At 36.8% G+C, this 24,346-nt stretch overlaps 1 protein-coding gene across 1 annotated transcript in view; it reads left to right on the top strand.

Moving 5' to 3' along the window:
* Nucleotides 1-1,997: 1,997 nt before the first annotated feature.
* Nucleotides 1,998-24,346, top strand: part of LOC121408096 (pre-mRNA-splicing factor ATP-dependent RNA helicase PRP16-like) — a 95,842-nt gene continuing 73,493 nt past the window's right edge. Inside the window, exons 1-2 of the mRNA XM_041599436.1 lie at nt 1,998-2,113; nt 18,686-19,015. Of these exons, the coding sequence (XP_041455370.1) occupies nt 18,690-19,015 (326 nt within the window). The 5' untranslated portion in view covers nt 1,998-2,113; nt 18,686-18,689. The remainder of the gene's footprint in view (nt 2,114-18,685; nt 19,016-24,346) is intronic.

The following is a 24,346-nucleotide window of genomic DNA, read 5'->3' as shown; positions in this document are numbered from 1 at the left end:
TTTACCCGCTCGGAGCCGACCAGACCAGAAGTTGCGCGATCAATTGAAAAAAAAAGATAACTTCATACATTTACTTCGGCCTAACCTTACTCAAATTCATGCCCTAATGTATACAATTTTAACTTCAACTGGCAAGAGAAGCACATAGCTGAGGTGGAAAAACAGGGTTAGAGAAAAGGTGGGGGAACAATGGAGAACTTCAATATTGTCATATAACCGCGCGCAGCGCGGAAGCAAAATTCATATATGAATTTAAAGCAAGAAGAGTAAAGGAGTTTCTCTTTTGAGAAAAAAATAAAGAATAAATAGAAAAAACACAAAGCTACCTTTCTTCCCTTTCTTTCTTTCCTTCCTTCCCCTTTCCTTTTCTCCTCTCCTTTTTTCCCTTCTTTTTTTTCTTTTTGGGGACAGAACACTAGAAACTTGAGAAATGCCATGAATAATTACGAGCGAGCGGAGCGAGCTAACCGACATTTTAGCGTTTTCCGTCATTTTGGTTTTCATATTGGTAAAACATATTTTGTAAGAAAACGTATGTCTTTGTCTTGGTTCACTTGTATTCATAAGTATACATCATGATAATCATGTATGGCCTTGTTAATGGCGATACCGTGATCAAGTCGGCGACATGCGGAAATAAAAGATATAATAAAATGGAGCGAGCGAATTAAGCGAGCGGAAATTTTTTCTGTGTTTTTCGTCGGAAACATGAGATTCTGTTCATTATTGTTGTCATATACATTATTGGGTAGGGGAACTGTCCGTAACCAGACCAAGGAGTTATCAGGCTCTTGCCCGATAACTCCTTGACCAGACCGACCTCTGGGGAGACAAGCAAAAAAAAAAAAAAAAAAAAGGAAACGAAAAGGGGGGGGGGTTTGAACCCCCGAACCCCCCCCCTTGCGTACGCGCCTGCTATCATGTGAACATAAAATTGGCCGGGTATAAAAGAAATCTACCTGTTTTCAATTTTTTTCTATATATTCTTTAAAACATTATTATTTTGGACCTAAACCCTTTTGCAACTATACTGAAATGAATCCAATCAATTTTGATTTAAAAAGTGATTTTTCTTTGCCACTTTTATTCACGTTTTCATGTGAATTTCAATTTTTCTTTGGTATCATCTTATAGAGCTACTACATATCTATACATTGCGACAAAAAAAAAATCAAATTTGATGAAAAATGGACCTAACCCCTTTTGCAAGTGAGCTCTTCAAATAAGGGCTTCAGAAACATAAAGAGATGCCATATTAATTACATTCAACCATTATTGTCAACCGAGGAACACTTACACGATTTAAGGGAAAAATAATATGGCAACATTTTCTTTGGGATCTTGTTCTGTAATAGTGAATGTAATTAGTAGAAAGAAAATTATATGAAAAGAGGGCAAATCAAGCTCAATTAAATTCCCTCCCATAAAGTTTCCAGTTATTGCTTTAGATCCTGGAAACTTGCAGCTAAAATAAATCAAAGGTGCAGTAATAATCGTGACAGGCAAGAACAAATAGATCAATAAAAATAAGATTACATGTACTTAAGAATGAATGAGTGTAATGATGTTATAATCACAAACGATATTAAATCAGGTCGCGCATTATGCTAATTAGTGACCAAATGCTCATTTACATATTTTTACGCTATGCGCGAAGGACGTTTATGACCACGCCTCCATTTCGCTGGTGTACCAAAGCAGTGGCGGTGTCCATAGGCTTGTACATGTAAAATGGGAGCAGTGTGCACTTTTGACCCTCCAAAATTTTCTTCAATTCTGACCGGATGCAGAAGCGGAGTTTCCACCCCCTGGAGCACTTCCGCGACAACGCCCGATAGATATAGGGCCTTGAGCACTTCCGCGACAGCGCCATCTAGTGACTACGGCCGTGCTAGCGCCTACCCATATGATTATTAATATGTTAGTGGTCGCATGATAGAACGGTAGTAGTGGGGCAGTCACAGTGACAATTTGTGTACAACGGATAGTGGAGCGTATACCTCGTAGTCGTACACCGGACCGCGGTTGACCCAGGATTTAGAAGTAGTCGGCAAACATCGCTTTATTGCTTAAGTAATATTTGCCGAAACTCCTCGCTACTCACCAGGATCCGGTAAGTAGCAAATACACTAAAAATTTCAAATTAAATCTGGAAATGATAAATCAGTAGAGCCTAGAGGCGCATGGCCAATATTGGAGACTCTCATACTCATACTCATAGCCTAGGGGAGACAATCTCCCATATTGGAGACTTGCTTTGCAAAAGGCCAAAAGAAGCAACACCAACAAGAGTAATTTTTTCCACCTAACATTTTGTCTCACTGATGTCAGAAGCCCATTTGTTTTGTGTGTGGATGACAACAAAATCCTTATCAAAACAAAAGTAGACGGTGAATTTTTAAAGTAGACGGTGAAAAGGGGTATGGTAGTGGATCGTATTACCGAACACTTTTCATGAATTTGATCATATCAAACACAATATTCCAATAAAATTCACCAAACTTTCACCATAAATACACAAATACCTACAAAATATAAACATGCAGAAATTTTGCCGAAATTGTTTTTTATTTTTACGACATCAGCTTCCAATCGGACCCCTCTCCGCAAGTGAAATATTTTGGTCACTTGAAAAGGTATCGTTTTACCGAACGTGTGTTTTCTATGGGAAAAGTTGGGAAAACAACAAAGTCACTGATGAGCTATTTTGACCATATTTTATTGTTTTGAGGATATAAAGACTCGAAATTGTGTTTTTGATAATTTTTCATCATTTTTCTATTTAAGTTCCCTTTGGGAGTAAGTTGCAAAGGTTTCAGGGTATTTGATTATTTTCTGACGCATATGATGTGCGCGTTCGGTAATACAAGGCCGGTCTGTAATACAATCACTCACTATACTAACTTTTCATGAGGAATCTGCTGATCACATTTTTATTTGCCGCCAAGCACTTGTTCACTGCTACCACCCTGCCTGTGGGGAATCTACAGGTAGGACTATGGTATGCCAATGTTGTCCAGAGCACACACTTTAAAACGTCATTAAAATATCACTTTTGTGACCAAAATTACTAATTTCCGTACAGTTGCAATTAATTTTTCATTAGTAACTTCAGAATAATTTTTGTATTCACCAGAGCGCTCAAAAACTTGAATTTTGGGCATATTTTTGTGTACGCCCTCTATTGGTGGAAAGTAATATGGCAAGAAAATTTTCATTTTTTGATCTCTATTTTTAATTAAGAAAAAAAATGATTTAAAGTATCAAATTTAAATAAGAGCCAAGTTGTATGAATAATAGGTGTAATGGAAACTATCAGTGTAAAAAAATCAAGCATTTGCTCCAAACAAACAGAGAAATTTAGCCAAACATTGCCACCCTTATTTTGCCACACATGGAGATATAACTGAGAACAAGGTTATATGATAACCTTGTTCAATGAATGAGTGCCGCCAAGGTAATCATTTTGCAGCAAATGTAAACTAAGAAAATTGGTCTCCCAAACTGGAGACTCTGATATACCCAAATTCTTTACAAAAATCTCTGATATTGGAGATAATTTCCCACATGGCACTTGTTCACTGCAACCACCCTGCCTGTGGGGAATCTACAGGTAGGACTATGATATGCCACTTGTTCACTGCTACCACCCTGCCTGTGGTGAATCTACCATCTACAGGTAGGACTATGGTATGCCAATGCTGTACATATCACACACTATAAAAAATCATTAAAATGTCACTTTTGTGACCAAAATTACTAATTTTCATACAGTTGCATTTTATTTTTTATTAGTAACTTATTAATGATTTTTGTATTCACCAGAGCGCTCAAAAACATGAATTTTGGGCCTATTTTTGTGTATGCCCTCTACTGGTGGAAATTAATATGGCAAGAAAATTTTCATTTTTCAATCTCTATTTTTAATTAAGAAAAAATAATTTAAAAAATCAAATTTACATAAGAGCCAAGTTATATGATGAACAGGTCTAAACAAAACTGACAGTGTAAAAAATCAAGCATTTGTCCAAAAGAAAAGGAGAAAATAATCCAAACATTGCCATCCTTATTTTGCCACACAGAGATGTAACTGAGAACAATGTTATATCATAACCTGTTCATTGAATGAGTGTGGTATGCCAATGCTGCAATGCTGTACATAGCACACACTTTAAAAAATCATTAAAATATCACCAGAGATGCCAAGTTCAAAGACCAGCTATGCGTGAGATTTTCTGTGAATCTGAGTGAGATCACAGACATTGTGTACAATGTATATGGGGATAGGCTGTGATAGTTGCGTGAGACAGAGATTTGAGGGGATGAACAAGAGTCCAAAATGCTTGAGTCTCACGCATAATGCGTGAGACTCGGTAGCTCTGTATCACTTTTGTGACCAAAATTACTCATTTCCATACAGTTGCAATTTGTTTTTCATTAGTAACTTGGGAATAATTTTTGTATTTACCAGAGAGCTCAAAAATTTGAATTTTGGGCATATTTTTGTGTATGCCCCCTATTGGTGGAAAGTGATATGGTAAGAAAATCTTCATTTTTCAATCTCTTATTTTTAATTCAGAAAAAATAATTTAAAGAATTAAATTTACACGAGCCAAGTTATATAATGAATAGCTGTAATGAAATCTGACAGTGTAAGAAAATCAAGCAATTGTCCCATAGAAAAAGAGAAAATAGGCCAAACATTGCCACCCTTATTTTGCCACACATGCAGATGTAACTGAGAACAAGGTTATATCATAACCTTGTTCGTTGAATGAGTGCCACATGGGAGACAGTCTCCCATATTGGCCGTGCGCCTCTACTGATAGTTGTACAAAAGAGCAAATTCGCTTATCTCGGCCTGGAAAGTGACTTCGCTTGTCTCTTCTACGGAAATACAAGGAAGCCCGTTGGTGGTGCTAATAAATTTCACAACCTTGATTCAGCTCCTCGGTAATTTTATAACTGTGTCTAAATTCTTTGAATGTGCAATTCTGGTTAATTGACTAATTATTTATGGGCACCAATAAATGAAATACCTTCAAAAACAAGGTTATGCCTCTTCTATCCTGGACTATCTTGTGAACACTGGGAAGTTCTTGCATGGTGATTGCGGTCACGACAGAAGGGTACTCTGGTGTGGGGGCTGCGGGGTGGAGGTACAGTGCCAGTTGTACGTCCTTGACACCTGCTTGCCTGTTTCGGTCAGAGAGCATTAGATAATCTATCGTTCTCTGGTAGGACGGGTACACAGGTGTTGAGATGTGTGACTGGTACTGTGTAAGTAGGTTGCACAATTGCATTGTCCTATTTCTCTCTGACTTCTCTTCTTTTAGTAACTTCTATTTTTCTCATCTATCCTGTATGATCTCATTCTTCCCCTTACATTCTCTCTCTTTTCTTCTTGTACAGTTGTGCAATACATATTTTAACAGTTATGATTGTTTGTTAAATGTATTATTTATGCCATTGTTTATTGTATTCATGTTTGTAACTTTATGCCCGAAAGCGAATTTTGTGTATTCTTATGCATGACAATAAATTATCTTGAATCTTGAAAACATAAATCAAGATTATTATTGGCGATAACACTTTTTTGCAAATGATTTAAAATGTTGACTAATAAAAAAAATTGAAAAAATATACATGCCTGGAACGAAACCAGCAGTACAAGCTTTAACGAACGTCAATAATACGGTATACCAAAGTCTATACAATGAAAAGATTGGACACTTCACGGACTTCGCGTAATGCCTTGCGTCGATTTGCGTGTAAATAACGTTAGGTGCCTAGTCTTTTCCTTGGCGTGTCTCTGATATGAATTCAAATAGCGCGCCCTCTTTTGGCCAAAAATTGATTTCATCGCTGATCAATTTTTATCTCCATGAAATCTTCACTGAAGATCAAGAAAAAAATACATATTTTTAAAAGGAAACTTCAAGAAGTCACAAAAGGATCTAAATGGTTCGGTAAGTGTCATATAGCAGACCCCAAATTATGTGTTATGTCTTATTGGGCAAAAGCCCAGTATATATGCATGTGTCGTGTGTGTCGCGTGTATATGAATGATATTCCTTCGCACGCGAGATGAAATTAACCCATGGGTGATACCGTGATACTATACTAACCTCATACACCGTACCGTGTTTGACCCTGGATTTCTAAGTTGTCGGCAACATCGCTTCATTGCAGAAGTAATATTTGCAGAAACTCCTCGCTATTCATCGGGGCTCTTTCCGGTAAGTAGCAGTACAATGATAATTTTTGTATTAGAAATCGTATGGAAAAGAGCAAATTCGCTTACCTCAGCCTGAAATACAAGGAAGCCCGTTGGTGGCGCTAAAAAATTTCACAACCTTGATTCAGCTCCTCGAAAATTTTATAACCGTGTCTAAAATCCTTTGAATGCGTAATTCTTATGATTACTTGATTAATTATGGGCAACAATAAATAGAGTACCTTCATGAACATAATTCAAGATTATTATTGGCGACGATAACACTTTTTTGCAAATGATTTAAAACGACTAATAAAAAAATCTACGTACCTGGAACGAAACCAGCAGTACAAGCTACAACGAACGTCAACAATACGGTCTGCCGTACTGTCTGCAGAAGTCTATACTATGAAAAGATTGGTCACTTCACAGACTTCGCGTAGTGCTTTGCGTCGATTTGTGTGTAAAATAGTTTAGGTGCCTAGTCTTTCCCTTGTCATGTCTTTGATATGAATATAAATTGCACGCCCTCTTTAGGCCAAAAATTGATGTTGTCGTTTGAAATGCGATCGTCAAGCCGCGCGACGTCAAGAGCAAGAAAAGATGAGGAACAGAGAGGAATAGAGTGCTCAAATAAGTCTCCAAATGGACTTCACATGGATTGGTTAGTGAAATGGAATAATTTTATGAAATATTCAATAGATGTAGCAATATCGATTCAGCTATGTGCATGGAAGTAGTTATTCTGGACTCCAGGAATCTCCAATTCTGTGGAAGGATCAGCTCATAGAGTGAGTTGCATGCGACATACCTTGATTTTACCGTGCACGGCGGCAGTAATGCAACCTTCTTCTTCTGTATCCTTCCTCCGCTGTATCGGAGATCCGCAGTTTGATACTGCATTAATGGTAGCGTTACATATTTTGACGTGAGAGTAAGGTAGACCGAGAGAGGTGAATCTTATGCAAGAAATTTAAGACAAGTAGGTTAAGGTTGTTTCTGGAGGAATCTGCTAATTCGACGTTCGGTAGAAACAGGACGGAAGCGGTAAATTGTTGAGGTTCTTGATCATTGAAATGCACAGAAAAATACTGCACTTCCTCGTCTTCTTTTATTAAGTGTAGAAGTGTTTTCCTGTGTGTGCTAAACGCTGGGCATTCTCCAACAAAATGTACAACGCTTTCCAGTTCGGAGTGGCAGAACTTGCAGGACTTTGTGGTACTTTGATTCAGAGAGAATAACCTTCTATTCGTTGGGTATGTACTGCAGGATAATTGAGCTCTGATGGATATAGCTTCCCTCAGGAGAGGGCTGGAGACTTGCTTTGGGTAATAATTCTTTTTATTACGTTGGGTCATGCCCGACCATAGACTTAAGAGAAGATTTTTTAGCAACTGCAATTTCAAGGGCAGCATAGTGTTGTTCATAAATTTTTCCCATTACTAGCTTCTTCCATACTTTATATGGAATGCGCTCTCTAAGGATGTTAGTGAGACTTGGAAGCTCGTAACTATTGAGAATTTTTATCCAGCGTCTTACCAATGGTGTATTGTTTGCTATACCATTCAACAGGATTCTTCTTTCAGTGCGCTCGTCTGAAAGGCTTGCATATTGCCCAAGTAAGAGAAGAATTTCATAGTCGATTCGCTTATCCATTGGAAGGATATCTAGCAATAAATAAACAATTTCGTCAGCCGCACTCCTTGGTACGAAGCCCCAAACAGGACATTTTTGACAACGAAAAAAAAAAATTATTACGTACGTACGTAGTATTATTACGTACGCAGTATTATTACGTACGTACACAGTATTATTACGTACGTATGTGATAATTATTACGTACGTACGTGATAATTATTACGTACGTACGCAGTATTATTACGTACCTGATATTTTCATGTTTGTTGCGCGCGCCAGGAGGCAGAAGATGGTGCGTTCTCGTGCTCGGAGCAGGAGGATTGTGCTCTGCTGGGTGCTCTGTTAAAATGTCAGTTTTATGGTCTGAATATTAACATTTTCTGCTCGCGCTGCGCGCCGCAAGTTTTGATTTATCAGGTACCTATTATTTTCGTGCATTCCTAAAAGTTTTGAAAATATCCTTTTTCATATGCAGGTCTGATTGTCAATACGTATCAGCTAGCTCTGCACGCTCGCATTTTGATTGGCGAGTTATTGTATCAATATTAAAATCCCCTTTTCATGACAGTTTATAGAAAAGGGCTCGGAATTTGCACTTGCATCAGTGGTTAATAATATAGGCCTATGTACTGATGCATCCTAGTTAAAATTACCAAAAGTGAATGGAATGTCCAGTTTTTCAGGCCATCACATCATATTTCGCGCTCTCATTATAGGCTTTCATGAATAAGACATTAATTTATTAATTGAATCGTCACTTTTGTTTCATCTCGAGCTCAAGAGGAATAGGAAGACAGTCTTCATTTTCATATGATGACATGTCCTAGGGACATTATCATTATCCAGTTTCAGATCACAATATCAGAAATGTTCTGCTCGCGCTTTGTGCTCTCATAATTAATGTAGAAAGATTCCCTATTACTCATTTTATTCATGATTTACAAAACATAGAGTGTCCCGTATTTAGGTCTAAATCTCATGCTCGCGCTTCGCGTTCAAATCAATTGTTTAGTTAATTATATAGATCACGATTATAAAAATTGATTAAAATTTTCCATTCTTTAAGTAGAATGTAAAGGAAATTTAGATCACACTTCGCGCTCGCATGATTTGATTTTTGAAATATGTAACATCTTCATGGCTAAGTGGCAATCCTTAAGAGGTTTTTGATCAGTTCAAAACGCCGCTTTATGAAAATTTTCTGCTCACGCTTTGCGCTCGCATTATGAATGTAAGGAGGGTCCCCAATTACTCATCCTGTTCATGATTATACAAAACATGAATAGAGTAACTTGTTCAGTCGGTACCACGTACGTACGTAGTATTTTACGTACGTGATAATTATTACGTACGTACGTGATGATTATCACGTACGTACGTGATAATTGTTACGTACGTACGTGATAATTATTACGTACGTCCGTGATAATTATTACGTATGTACGCAGTATTATTACGTACGTACGTGATAATTATTACGTACGTATGCAGTATTATCATGTACGTACGTGGTATTTATTACGTACGTGCGTAGTATTCTAATTTTCATTGGTCTATGGAATGGATTTTCGCCGACATCGGCACCCCGCATTGGCCCAACCAACGTCAGCTTGCTAGCTGGGACCATGGTTAAACCATATCTTGTGATGATCATGACTTTTCATCGATTATAGGGCCTATATTCCCACGATATTCGTATGATAACCATTTCAGGGCTCGAAATTGGTGGCGGTCCGGGGGCCATTGACCGCCTAAAGCTCCGTCGGGCACCCTAAAAGTCGGGTAATAGTGCCCGGGCTGACCAGAAAAAATAAATGTAGAAAACCGAAAATGACATTTTTCAAAGTTTTCCCATATTTCACAAGCAGAAAAAAAAGAAAACTAAGTTAACAACTAATTCCCTCAATTTATTTAGCAAGCCGGTTTTGCGCTATTTTCTTCAATCTACACACAAAGACACACACACACAAAGTCAGCATACAAACATGTACTAGCCGGTGCACATGGCCGGGCCTCCCGCCCGTGTGTGGCAGGCATGCAGGCTGTGCTTACCTGCACTCCGGAAGTACCTGGACATCCCCAATCAAAGAGTAAACAATTCCACATGAAAAATATTTTTCCACCAATATAATCACAAAATCGGCAGGAATTTGTTATGATTATATGGATTCTCATATTACTGATTTGGTGATGTGATCAGAGGAACAAGTTATTGAGTTTTCAGCTTTCGTTTTGAATCTTGAGATCGTTGTGAACTTGTAGCTGTGTGAGTGTGATGCCGTGATGATTCACATAATTTTCAAGTTTGACAGTTTCACTTTGAAATCCAATAATTTATTCTAGAACATTTTAGTTTTCTATCAATTTCTATGATATAAAAAATAATGATCTGTATTTTTTTTTATGATTGGACTTTTTTTTTGAAGTTTGAATTTTCCTCTTTCTTTCTTTTCTTTGTTTTCAATCCTTACTTCATCCTTTCTGCTGGCCTTTTCTGTTCCATCTATCTTTGTTTTCGATCTTTCCTTGCTTGCTTTCCTCAAACTTTCATTCCTTCTTTTTTCTTATTTCCTTCTTTCTTTCCTTAAATTTTTGTTTGCTCCCTTCTCTCTCCCTCTCGTTCTTCTTTTTGTTCTTTATTTCTGTAATCCATTTTTTCTTTCAGCTCCTTCCATTCTTTTCTTTCTTCAGTTCTCTCTTTGCTTCATTCTTTTTTCCTTTTCTCCTCCCTTATTCTTTCTTTCTTTCCTTCCTGATTTTTCTTTTTCTCTATTATTTTTTTTCTTTTCTTCATTCCTTCTTTCTTCATTCTTTCTTCTATCCTTCCATAATTCTTTTTTTTCATTCCATCTATCTTTATTTCCGAGCTTTCCTTCCTTTAATTCTGTGTTCATTTATTTTCTTCATTCATGCTTTCTTATTTCTGTCATTGTTTTTCATTATTTTCTTCTTTATTATTCCTTCATTCTTTCTTTCCTCAAGATTTTCTTTTTGCTTCCTTCTCCCTTCCTCTCCGCTTTCTTTTTGTTCTCTGTCCTTCTTCCATTACTTTCTTTCTTTTTTTCATTCTCTCCCCTTTATTCTTTCCTACCTTTCTTTCATCCATTATTTCCTTCAATGTTATTTCCTTCCTCCCTGTTTTTGTAATTATTTATTTCTTTCAAAAAAATGAAGGAAACCTCTTTCTTTTTTTTACTTTCTTTTTCCTTCTTGCCTTCATTCTTTCTCATACATTAATTCATCTTCCATTTTTTTCTTTTTTTTCTTTTTTTTTTTTTCTTTCTTTATTTCAAAGAACGAAGCACATTCCTTTCCTTTATTCTTTCTTTCATCCTAATTTATCCTCTCTTCATTTTTTCCCATTATTTTCTTTACTTCATTTTTCCATTTATCTCCTCTGTTCTCTTTTCTTCCCTTTTTTCTCTCTCCTTTATTCTTTATTTATTTATTTCCCTCCTTCCTTCTTTCTTTGTATTTGTATTCAGTAATATTTTCAGTGATTCTCTTTGATATTGTGTGTAATGCTGTAATGTATACATGTACTTCTGGGGCCCATTTCATGAAAAAGTTGCTCTAAATTCTTTCGCAGCTAGAGGCTGAATTATGGAATCTTTTACAAATCAAAAATATAAACATTACATAAATATAAATAATTACATAATCACAGCCAAATTAAAATGAAGTGTTTCGCACCAAACTTACGCATACAGAGTTGATACACTTTACAATCACGATACAATATTTTCGATATGCATGTGGTGACCACCTAAACTGCCATTTGACCACCTAAAGTTCAGTCCAGGGTGCCCGGCTGACTTCCAAAAATTAAAGTTAATCGAGAGGCCTGCATTTCCTTCTTGTCGTCATCAGGCTGTATTTTCAATTAAACCATTCTTTTCAGAAACTGCTAGGAACACATGGGGAAAGGACAATTATTTTCATAAAGGCATATAAATGTTAGTGTTTTGGCCAGACAGTTTTTTTTTTCAAAAATGTACCCACCCGTGGCACTGGGATGAGCCCCTATTATTTTACCACCCTTTTGAAATTGCTTCGTTCTCTTCATAAATTTGAATATAATATAGTACTAATTGATGTAAATTAAGTGAAGATGTAGGATGGGGGGTCGGGTGTCCGGACACTTTATATTTTTGGAGCCTTCCTTTTTGTCTTTGGATTACACTAAAAATAAGAATTTAATAGTTGTAATCATCTTCTATTTTGTTCTTTATAATATTTCCTAACATTTTGTACTAAAAAAAGATGAAAACTCGCTTGTAAATTTTTCCAAATAACTTTCTACAATTGATCGTCCGGACACACAACCTGTCCGGTCAAACAACAACTGGGTATATAGGTGTTTTAAAAAAGAAAAAACTATTTGAAGAGGCTGATGTTTAAAGTGAAATTCTATGCGGGAACAATCAAAGCAGAAACCCTATTGTACCACATGGCACATGCCCACATAAAAATATAAAGCCTGCGGGCTTCACGCTAGCGTGATCAGATTTCAGTAACTATTTGAATTCATGTTGGAAGATTTTTGTGATTACAATTTTGAAGAGTGAAAATAGGCCTACTGCTTTGAAGTCACATCTTGAGTATGATATGATGGGGCTTATAGATACGGGCGTATTTACCTTTATTTACAGCATATTATAGACCTATAAATTTTTCCGGTTCGGTTCAAAACCTCAGGGAGGCAAATGCCCCCCCCCACCGGGTGGCGCCATTTAATTTGTATCTAGCGAAATGATCTAGCAGGGGCTGATCCATCCTTTTTTTGACATTTTTACTCGAAGAATCTAAGCACTTTTGGCTTAAACAACATATAGCCTAACAATTAATGCGAGTGCAAAGCGCGAGCGGAAATTTTCAAGATTTAGACCTACTGAATGAGTTACTCTATTCATGTTTTGTATAATCATGAACAGGATGAGTAATTGGGGACCCTCCTTACATTCATAATGCGAGCGCAAAGCGTGAGCAGAAAATTTTCATAAAGCGGCGTTTTGAACTGATCAAAAACCTCTTAAGGATTGCCACTTAGCCATGAAGATGTTACGTATTTCAAAAATCAAATCAAATCATGCGAGCGCGAAGTGCGAGCTAAATTTTTTTACATTCTATACTTAAAGAATGGAAAATTTTAATCAATTTTTATCGTGATCTATATAATTAACTAAACTATTGATTCGAAAAACAATCGAGATTTAGACCTAATACGGGACACTCTATTTATGTTTCGTAAATCATGAATAGAATGAGTAATAGGGAATCTTTCTACATTAATTATGAGAGCACAAAGCGCGAGCAGAACATTTCTGATATTGTGATCTGAAACTGGATAATGATAATGTCCCTAGGACATGTCATCATATGAAAATGAAGACTGTCTTCCTATTCCTCTTAAGCTCGAGATGAAACAAAAGTGACAATTCAATTAATAAATTAATATCTTATTCATTAAAGCCTATAATGACAGCGCGAAATATGATGATGTGATGGCCTGAAAAACTGGACATTTCAATCACTTTTTGTAATTATAACTAGGATGCATCAGTAAATATATTATTAACCATTAATGCGAGTGCAAATTCCGAGCCTTTTTATATAAACTGTCATGAAAAGGGGATTTTAATATCGATATATATATAACTCGCCAATCAAAATGCGAGCGTGCAGAGCTAGCTGATACGTATGACAATCAGACCTGAGGGATATTTTCAAAACTTTAAGGAATGCACGAAAATAATAGGTACCTGATAAATCAAAACTTGTGGCGCGCAGCGCGAGCAGAAAATGTTAATATTCAGACCATAAAACTGACATTTTTACAGAGCACTTTTTAAACATCAACTTGTAAATCACACAAAATAATCCTCCTGCTCCGAGCTCGAGAACGCGCCATCTTCCGCCGCCTGGCGCGCGCAACAAACATGAAAATATTACGTACGTAATAATTATCACGTACGTACGTAACAATATTGCGTACGTACGTAATAATACTGCGTACGTACGTAATAATACTGCGTACGTACGTCATAATTATCACGTACGTACGTAATAATTATCACGTACGTACGTAATAATTATCACGTACGTACGTAATAATACTACATACGTACGTAATAATTTTTTTTTTGTTGTTGTCAAAAATGTCCGGTTTGGGGCTTCGTACCTTGGCAAACCAAGCACTCTTTTAAAAAGAAAAGATTGAGCCTTGTTCAGACGGGACAGCATGTAGTTGGTAAGTTGGATAATCTGAATCCCATATAGCATTCTTGGTATGCAGAACATTTTCCAAAGATGAGTAGGGGAAGGCGGGTCAAATTGAGCATAGGGGCAAGTCGAGCCACCAGCCCCAGGCCAATAATGAATGAGTCAGACATTGTGGTGGTGTCATGTATTGATGACCCATAGCATAACCCCTAACCCCACCACATTGTTTCCAACTTTGAAACAAAAAGTAGTTTTTTAGAGGGAAAAATATGAATTTCAGCCTAAAAAGTAAAAAAGAGTGTGAAATAGATAAGTGCTTTATAAACACACACGTCTTTAAATATAATAAAGACATGATAACAATATTATTAGTCCAGGTATGGATCTTCATTCTTGTCATAGTCTTTTATATGATGGATGCATAATTAATGTGTGGATACAAAATTATCGCACTAAGTTCGGACTGGGGTAAGTTGAGCCAAACAGCATGGGGCAAGTTGAGCCATGGTAATTCCTATGGTAATGTATCTTAAAAAACAAACAAACCATAAAAATAGATTGAAATGCAGGCTGAAAGGAGCAAATTTACATGCCTGCTCTTTTCCTTTTACAGGATGTTAGTATTTATAGAGAATTAGCAAGTGAAAAGACTTTAAACAAAAAATTGACATGCTGGTTCTCCCCCCATACATTTTGTACATAGTTTTTGTGGCTCAACTTACCCCAGAAGGTGGCTCAAACTTACCCAATATATGGGGCAAGTTGAGCCATTTGACATCGTTTTTTTCAAAGGTCACGATGACTTTCAGTGTTGGGGTAGAAAGTTATATATAGGTGGAAAATATTTCAGAAGAATGAAATTTCAAGGCAAGGTACTTATTTAGACAAGATTATTAATCATATCAATTCTAACATGCAAAAAGCAAAAACTGTCACAACTTACCCTGCCTTCCCCTACATATTGGTGGCAGCAGGCGTAGAGTTCCTTGCTTTGTTCCAGTAAGAGAGAAGAAGGTGTTATATCCCTTTGATATGATGTCATTGGTGTGATCAATATTACAATTGCTTTTTATTATGCCAAGGTGTGGGTGCTCTCTGCTTTCCTTGATCGTCATTCCTCCCATTTTCCACTCGATTGAACTTACACTGGTTGATGTTTTTTTTGTTTATTACTACTATGGCACTTTTTTGTGGATTAATTTTATATCTCCAGGCACAGGAAATATGTGTGGCGCAGTGCAAGCCTTCCATTTCCCCACACAGTATTCCACCAAAACAAGTGTGCAATTCTCTATCACCTCGTACCAAAATCGACCAAGAATTTAGCTTTGGTATATTTTATATGAATTATGAAAGGTAGTCTCGGAGGATCTATTTTCTCACTGATACCACACAGGTAAGCGAATTTCGATTACTACTTGCTTTTCTGTCAAAATCTTACGACTTAGCTTCGATATGGCATTGTGTTCGTTGGAATTTGTAGAGTCTATCACAACGTGCACAAAGTCAGTAGGCTTCCGGGTTTCGGAGCATCGCTTGAATATGCATGAAGGCCAAAGGTCATTCAAGGTCATTGAAATTAGTATTTTTATCATGATTTTTTGTCGTCATTTGTGTAGAAAATGACCCCAAAATTTGTAGGAAATTTTCCCTTTCTCAACTTAGATTTTTCTAAAGTCACTACCATGGGAGGGGGACCCCCCCATGCACCCTCAACTCTGAACTTTTCAAATCACTCAACCACAGTATTACTACATGTATAACCAAGTGTTTTTAACTAAAATTCATTCACAGGACTTTATAACGCAACTTTATAACACCAACAACGTGTTTATTATAAAAGAAACATCTTTGCAAGAGCATTTTACAAAGAAAAAACTGAAACAGGAAAACCTTTCTTTTGACCAAAAATATGTTTTTTTCAAGCTGAAAACACTTTTTTTAAATTGACAGGTTGGCAGCTCTCCCAAGTCATTCTCGACAATGAAAGAATCAAGAATGTCAAATGCTATTCTCTTCCATTCCTTGTTTGGAGATCCACTATTATCTTCTGGATAAGGACTTCTGACGATGGATTTATCAAAATCAAAAATAAAGTATACACATGCAGAAAAACACAGTTCAGAAAATTAGCTTTCTTCACACCTTCAGTGTAAGTGGCCATTTAACGAAAGTTTGTTGACCTTTTGACATTTCCGGTCATAGCTTTTTAACGGGAGGTCAAGAGTATGTGGTTGTGTACACTTTTGTGTACACTTTGTTCAGTATAACAAGACTAACAATTTGATGTGTCACTTGACAGAATCTATTGACCCCATCTTGACAACTACTTTTAGACTTTTTTTTTCCACTTTTGAAACAATCGATATTTGTTAATTGAAGCAAAGGTTATCCTCACAGTTTGGCTTTGGTGGTACTGCTTTGAAGTGGTATGTATCTTATTTATCTAATCGTTTCTAAACTGTGTCTGTTAAATCTGTGAATTCTGACAGACGTAACTTGTGGTCTGGAGTTCCACAGGGTTCTGTGGCTGGTCCGTTGATTTTTACAATGTTTATATCCCCCCTTCAGGATATTATAAGGGCACATGGTATTTCATGTATGATGTACGCTGACGATGTTCAATTATACACCACTTTTAGTGCTAGGGATCGCTCTTGTGCTATCCAAAAAATGGAAGATTGTTTGAAGGATGTTAGAACTTGGTCATTTCAGAATAAGCTTTCTTTAAATGATTCTAAGACTGAACTTGTTCACTTTCATTCTAAGTATTGTTCTGATGTTCCGCAAATTAGTGTAAGGATCGGGCAGTCTGTAATTAAGCCCTCAAATATAGTGCGGAATCTTGGTGCTGTCATGGATTCACCCCTTTCCATGTCTCAAAATGTTGATGTTATATGTAAGTCTGCCTTTGTAGCTATAAGAAAAAATAGGTAAAATTCGTAGGTTTCTTGATCAGAATACATCCTATCGTCTTATTCATGCTTTTGTCACATCTCGCTTAGATAATTGTAATTCCCTTCTCTTAGGCCTTCCCACAAAAATGACCTCAAAGCTCCAGCGCATCCAAAACACTGCGGCTCGTCTTGTTTCTTGTGTCCCTCGTTCTTCCCACATTACTCCTGTGCTTCGCAAACTCCACTGGCTTCCTATTACTTCTCGTATCACCTACAAAATTCTTCTTCTTGCTTTCAAGTCATATCATGGTCTAGCTCCTTCATACCTTTCTGAACTCCTTCCTTGATATCAGCCAGTTCGAGTTCTACGTTCTGCTTCTCAATCTCTTTCTCGATATCATACTTCTTACAAACAATACGGTCAGCGTTCTTTCTCTTATGCAGCTTCATTTCTTTGGAACAATCTCCCCCTACAAATTCGCAATGCAAATAGTGTTAATACATTTAAAGTTATGCTTAAAACTCATCTTTTTAAATCTTTATATTATATGTCTATTGGCCCATTTGATGGTATTTCTTTATTCATGATCTGGTGACATTTTGTTGTGCAAAGTATTTCTATTTCCTTTATACTTTATTTTCCTCTCTCTCAACCGCTTAGAGGCAATTTTGCAATTTTGCGGTATATAAAAATTGTTTATTATTATTATTAACTAACATGGTCAAGATGACCATTAGAAATTGTTCCTTGTGATGTCACCAATCACATAAAAGCGAAAACTCAGACTTAGCCAATTTGTGGAAGTAGCCGGTAAATCATGACTTATGCTGCCTGACTACTTTGTGGACATGGACATGTGGGTTGACATTAATTCATGAGGTAGACAGGTGCTGCTTTCTTTTCCAGGGATTCCATGAATCACATTAATATCAACAACTTCACTTTTTACTAGTTGGAAAGTTATCCAGGGAGGTCCTACATGTACAGTATGTATGGCGTCTGCAGCTTGGAAAGGAGGCAACAGGTTTTTTGCTGCTACTCCCATGATGTACCACATGAACTTTTCCAGGAGCAAGTTGCTGATTGCCACCGATTTAACTTTAATCCAATATTATTGTTCAATTTTATTAGTCCCACTGTGTACCTAAACTCTCAAACTTTTAAAAGAATATATGGGTATGAAGTCTTGTTAAAAAATGTCAGTAATGGTGAACATTATATGCTGTAACCAACACATTATTTACTGAAATTAATTGAAACTTGCACTGTAGGCCTATATAATTCATGGTCATATGTGAGTGATTCTGTAATTAGAGTTAGAGTAAAAAAGTTGTGTTATCTTAAGTTATTTCATTTGAAGTTGCAAAAATTACCAAAAATGTTATGTCTTATGTCTGTAATGCTGGAACTGCCCTTGTGTATACAAGGGCATCCCATCCATTGCATAATTTCCTTCAGCAAGAAACTGATCCACAATGTGCTGCACTCAACCCAGGTGAGGTAAATGGGTACCGATAGGAAGTAATTCCTTAAAAAGCTGTGTGCGCTATGAACGCCTAGCTTAGCCGGGTAATATAGGAGCGCCTTGAGCACCTGATAAGGTGGATATGTGCGAAATATAAATACCCTATATTATTATTATTATTACATATATCTTTTATTTTTTTTAAACTATTATTTCATTTTTTGAATTTTGTTTATTAACTCTAGAAATATGGCTGATTCAATTCATCGTCTTGAAGGACTTTCTAATCAGGTTGGTGGGTTGGTCGTCAAGAAGAAATTAAACTCTGATCCGGATTTCAAAGCCCCACCATCAAGATCTTCTGTTTTAGGCTTAGATGTCCTTGCTGCCCAGAAGCGCAAACTGAAAGATGTATCAGAAAGAGAAGTAGAGGAAGAAAAAAGTAGGAGGTCAAAGGTCACATCTTACCGAGATGAGTGGGAGAACGATTCTGATTCAGAAAGTGATGACAGTAATGATTCAGATGAAGAGGATACGAAATCAAGGAAGAAGAGGAAACATACTATTCTGAAAAGGTGGGTTTTATTCAAAGAAACATATAATTTGTGGACTGGCAATGAGCTTAATGTCTGCGACTGCGCGGAGCGTGGTCGGCCATTGCTTAATGAGATTATTAAATCCAATTACCCCCCCCCCCCCCGGTACCCAGATGTATGCTTCAGTCATGCTATGTTTTGCAGCAGAATGGCCTGTCGTCTCGATCCTTTATTTTGTAGAAAAGAATCCCACATCATTATAATTGATAATATGAATGACAATTTGAATCTCAATTTACTATTAATGTGATATTAATATGTAATTTTTACCTGAATTCTAAGGATGAAATTCTGTAATCTGTGTAGCTTAGGCCCCATTGCCTGAGATAAATGGAATGATATATTTATGTTTTTATGTATTTATTTATTTATTTACATTTTATTTATTTTTTCACTTAAATTATCTAAAACATGGTAGTCTTTTCAGTGCCAAAAGGCCTGTTTTTTTTTTTTTATAGAAGATCCCTGTATACATACAATGATATACAATATAAATAAAATTTCAATTGTAATTAAGCAAATACATTGCATATTACATAACATCGATGATATAACATTAAATAATCAGAAACAAATTAAAACCTTAAAAATTGATTGTATGGCTGACAATTCAAAAGACAATGAATATTATCAGCCCCTGTATGGCTACGATGGAATTCCCTACCTTTTATTGCTTCTTTTTCCACATTTTATATGTCAAATAGCTTCTTTTTCCACATTTTATATGTCAAATAGACCCCCCCCCCCGTATATCCTGGTCTTGAAATTGCCCAGTTAAATTAAGATTGATATTTTGTTTGTCTCAGTCAGTCTGCAGGTCCCTATGCTAATGAGCAAATGAGCAAGATTTATTTAAGTCCTCTCTCGGCTGAGTTTACATCACTGCAAAATCTTGTGAATTGTGAGACTCTCTTTCTCAAAGAATGTAACCACTTTCTCCTCAAGTGAAATTGATTATCTTTGTACCATAGGAAAGAGTAAATGTTACTCTTTTGTATTGGTAATTTTTTTAATAAAATATTTTGATAAATAAGGAAATTTCAGGCTTGAAAAGATGCCTCAAACATAATTTTCTTCTCAGTTTTCTCTTTCAAATTGTGCAATGAGTCAGCAGCAGACCTGCCAACCAGTACGATTTTCCCGTATTTAGTAAGATTTTAAAATTAAAATACGGGCATACGATTTTTCTGTATTTTAATACGATTTTTCAAGTTAAAAAATGTATGTTTTTATGTTAATTTTTTTGCGATTTTGGGGTTCCATATTTTACAGCAATTTTGAAGCTCAGTGGCACTTGCATAGATCGTGGCACTTCTGCAAACTCACACTCTAAATGCCCACTCAGACCCTGACACCGCAAATAAATGGTCTACCGCCATTTTGTTTCATATAAAAACATGTGGCTGCTGTAATCGTTGTTCCAACATTATGTATACGGCGGTGCATTGTGGGGTAGCAAGATGGCGGATAATGGTGATCAAGGCATGCACAATATCCATTTAATTGGATAAGACTTCGATTGTTGAACGGGCAAGTGTGAGTGCATGGTGCCGGTGACCGTGGCTAGCACTAGCGCTTAGCATGCAAGTGATCGAAGCGATGGCTTCGTTGTTCAGGGCCCATGTGTGCGACTTTCATGGTTATGGCCGCGGTGTTTGAGTCCTTGAACTCTCGATATTTTGATCCCGGTCTTGGATGATGGATTCATACCTAAGAAAAAGGAGAGTAACAGGTGATTCTCACTCTGGTCCATCCAGAAGATGGAGAATGAGCATCGGTGATGCCGGAAGTAAGTTTGTCAAAATGCAAACTCCCGGCACAGTGGATTAAGCACTTCGGGATGCGCCTGCTAGTGCCAGGCTGGCTGCGAGCTGCCCTGATGATCACGCTTTACTGCTGTACTGCACTGGCTCCGCGGCCGTGTTGTGCATAATGTAGTCTAGCGTCGAGTACAATGTATGCTGATATTTTGTTCTATTTTTAAACCCAAATGAGAGTGAACAGTGTGAAGACGAAAGGATGGAGTGCTCTGATGATGTGGATCACAATTTATATGAAGGCAGTACTTTATTGACTGTTCCTGAATACCTGAACAGTTTTCATAAATCTTTTAAGTTTTTGAAATGTCATAATTTTGAAAGTAAAAAAAGTTTGAGTTCTGTAATATTGGTTCATGAAACTTGGACATTAGAGTAATCAATTGTCACCGATAATTTTGCATGAGTTTCAGGCCATCTGATTAAGGTCAAAGGAAGTAAAGGTCAATTAACTTAGTATTTTTATTGTATGATATTATTTTTGATTTGCATGTGTGGAGGAAATGACAAAGCAAAAAAAGTTCCTACTGTGGGAGGTGAGGACAACTCCCCCTTGTGCGTTCCGCACATTTTTTTTTTGTAAAACACAGTTTTTAGTGGGAAAATACATTTTTTGCTATCACAGAAAACAATTTTTCATACCCTGAGGTTGGCAGGTCTGCAGCAGCCAGCTTTTACCATCAAGATACAAGGCAAGACTTTTGAAATTCTGAGTAGCAAGAAATCCAGAATTCTCATTGGCTGGATAAGGGCTATTCCACGGTTACTCACGTTACATTTGGAGACACCTTGACTCATACTTGGAGCTGTAACTCCATTATTATTGATAGGAACTAAACATCTCCTTATCACAACAAAGTACACAGTCTGACTATCCTTCGTATAAAAACAAAACTTAGGAAATTCTATTATGCTCCTGGCAAATCTTTGGAATGTGTCGGTTACTCACGTTACATCATTTGGACATGCATAAAATGAAAAGTCAAAATAAGTGAAAAGTCTCCTCATACAAGGCTTTTATGAAAGATGATTATATCCATTTCAAAGAAGTATATTAGGGAGACAAACTTTGTATATAATTAAAAAAATAAAGAACACATGGTTTATACTTGGGGTGCAGATAATATGGTTAATCACGTTACATTTTGTCCATGTATGGTTAACAACACACATGTCATTAAAAATTCAATAGTGTGTGTAAAATTCATTGCTAGGAACATCTAAAAGAGATTTTATACCAAAAATTGGAACAATTGGAGCTTTATTAGGGAGTAGGAGGGAAAAGTATGATTTCGCTTACTAATTATGCATAAATTAGCATAATCGCTTAATACCAATTTGCATGAAATAAATTACTGTATAGTATTGTAGATAATGTCCAAGACAACCTGCATGCAAATTTTCGGCGTGATCGTGCGGCCAATGGCCGTGATCTCAAGGGGGCCTGGGAGCCCCCCCCTCCCCCCACCCCCCGGGCCATATCAACTCCCAAAATACCCCAGCCTAGATAGGGTTACAGGTAAGGGCATTCAATGTGTTGTTCAAACACTCTTTAAAGTTAGGTTAATCAAAACCAAGTCTTACTAGTGCACTCTCGCATTGTGAATACTTCTACTAGTATTCAATTTTTTGTGTGATTGTATGACCACTGATATGTTGATGAACAAAGAGTCGCATCAAAGAGATGTACCCTCATTTTGCTTTTAATTAATCAAAAATAACTTCACAACTAACCATGAGACTTAAAACTTGACATCCCACAGAAAATGTTACCGAACTGAATAATTTTTACTGGTTACTCACATTTCATGATGGTTACTCACGTTACCAAGTTACTCACGTTACAGTTTTTCTTCATCAATTTTATAAAAAAAATTGTACTTTTTAATGATTTTGATAGTCATCACTGTGTCAAAGATTGTTTGAAGGAAGAGAATTTAAAATCCCACCAATTAACTGTGAAGAATTTTTCTCTCAGAAAACAAAATCGGTTTTTTCGGTTACTCACGTTACATAACCTGAACAGGTTGCAATATTTATTTTTGAATGACTACTACAAATTTACTTGAAAAGCGGTTGTGTATTTTAAGTAATTTGACTCTTCTAAACTTCAGAAATATATAAAGTGGTATGCAGCGTTCTCGCCAGAAAAAAATTCACCCATGTCGGGGACTTTTGCTGCCACTCCCGGGGGTGGATGCGGGAAGGGGGGTTAACCCCTCCCGCGCGGAGCCCGGAAGCGATGGCCTTTTCATGAAATAGAGACGCCAAGGGAGCCCCATTGTGGCGTATTTTTAAGCCCACACAAATGCACATAAATGCTAGGCCTGGGAGTAAACATCGATTGATCAAATGGTTCGATTGGCATGCCGCCAATCACCAATCGATAAAGCAAAATTTACACAAATCGAATGTTCGGCAGACCCCGATTATGACATTGGGAGAACTCAAATACCCAAGTAATAATAACAAAATGACAAGAAAACAATGATGACACTTCATACAGGTTTAAAAATTATGTTACCGAGATAATTTTTCAAAATTAATCAATGATTGTATTACATTCACAGTTACACACTAACATGAAAGCGCTCCGAATTTTTTTTAATCCCAACCTTGCCCTCGATACACAAAATGAGTTCATTGTCTGCGTGCACAAAACAATAAGAAAACACACAACCAAGCTCACTTGAGCTGATTGGACCTTCGGATAGCCAATGAAACTTTTGGGGAAACAAAGAAGAAGGCAGTGGTTCCCTTATCAGGAGAGGTCATGACTTCAGAAATAAATTGACCCCTCCCCCATCTGTGTGTGTGTGAGGGAGAGCTAGAGAAAGATAAGCGTGGGAGCCGGAGAATTCCTTTGTTTCAAAACAATAATGCAACCTTTTTTCTATCCCCCTCACACAATGAAAACTACATTCAAACATGCACCGTCTTCACTGGTACTTTCTCGACTAGTCTCCAAAAATAGACCCAGTTATACATGTAGGTTCAAATGATAAAAAATCGTAATTTTATAAGGTATTTCAAATTAAATATTTTGCAAAATATTTTTTTGAAATACATGTAGAATCGTGGGCAGTGCCACAAGTGGGGGCGGGGACATGGTGTGGGCAAGGGATGAAATTGTTCAAGAAATGCTCCACCTGGGGTCAGTCTCAAAGAATAGTTCATGAATGAGTTGTTTGTAAACATCTTTGGGATTTGGACTTTGCACTGGCTGATCTGGGCTGATTCATTCATATGCAGGGGTGTGGCACTTGGAGGGATGCATGCATAATACCAGAGTACCAGCATGGATTTAGGAAGGATTTTCATTGGAACAATAAACTGAAAGTTTTAATCTCATTTCATGTAGTTTCTTTTGATATATCATGGAGAAGGGGAAAAAGGTCCTACTTTCATTTATTCTAAACATGTGACTTTGATGGAGATTTCACCATAAAGTAGGTCAACTATTGTGACTTAAAAGACCTGATTCCCGACGAAC

This window comes from Lytechinus variegatus, chromosome 2 (genome assembly GCF_018143015.1).
Source record: "Lytechinus variegatus isolate NC3 chromosome 2, Lvar_3.0, whole genome shotgun sequence".
Taxonomy (NCBI): Eukaryota; Metazoa; Echinodermata; class Echinoidea; order Temnopleuroida; family Toxopneustidae; genus Lytechinus; species Lytechinus variegatus.
The sequence above is the reverse complement of the archived record's forward strand: the minus strand, read 5'-3'. Positions and strand labels throughout refer to the sequence as shown.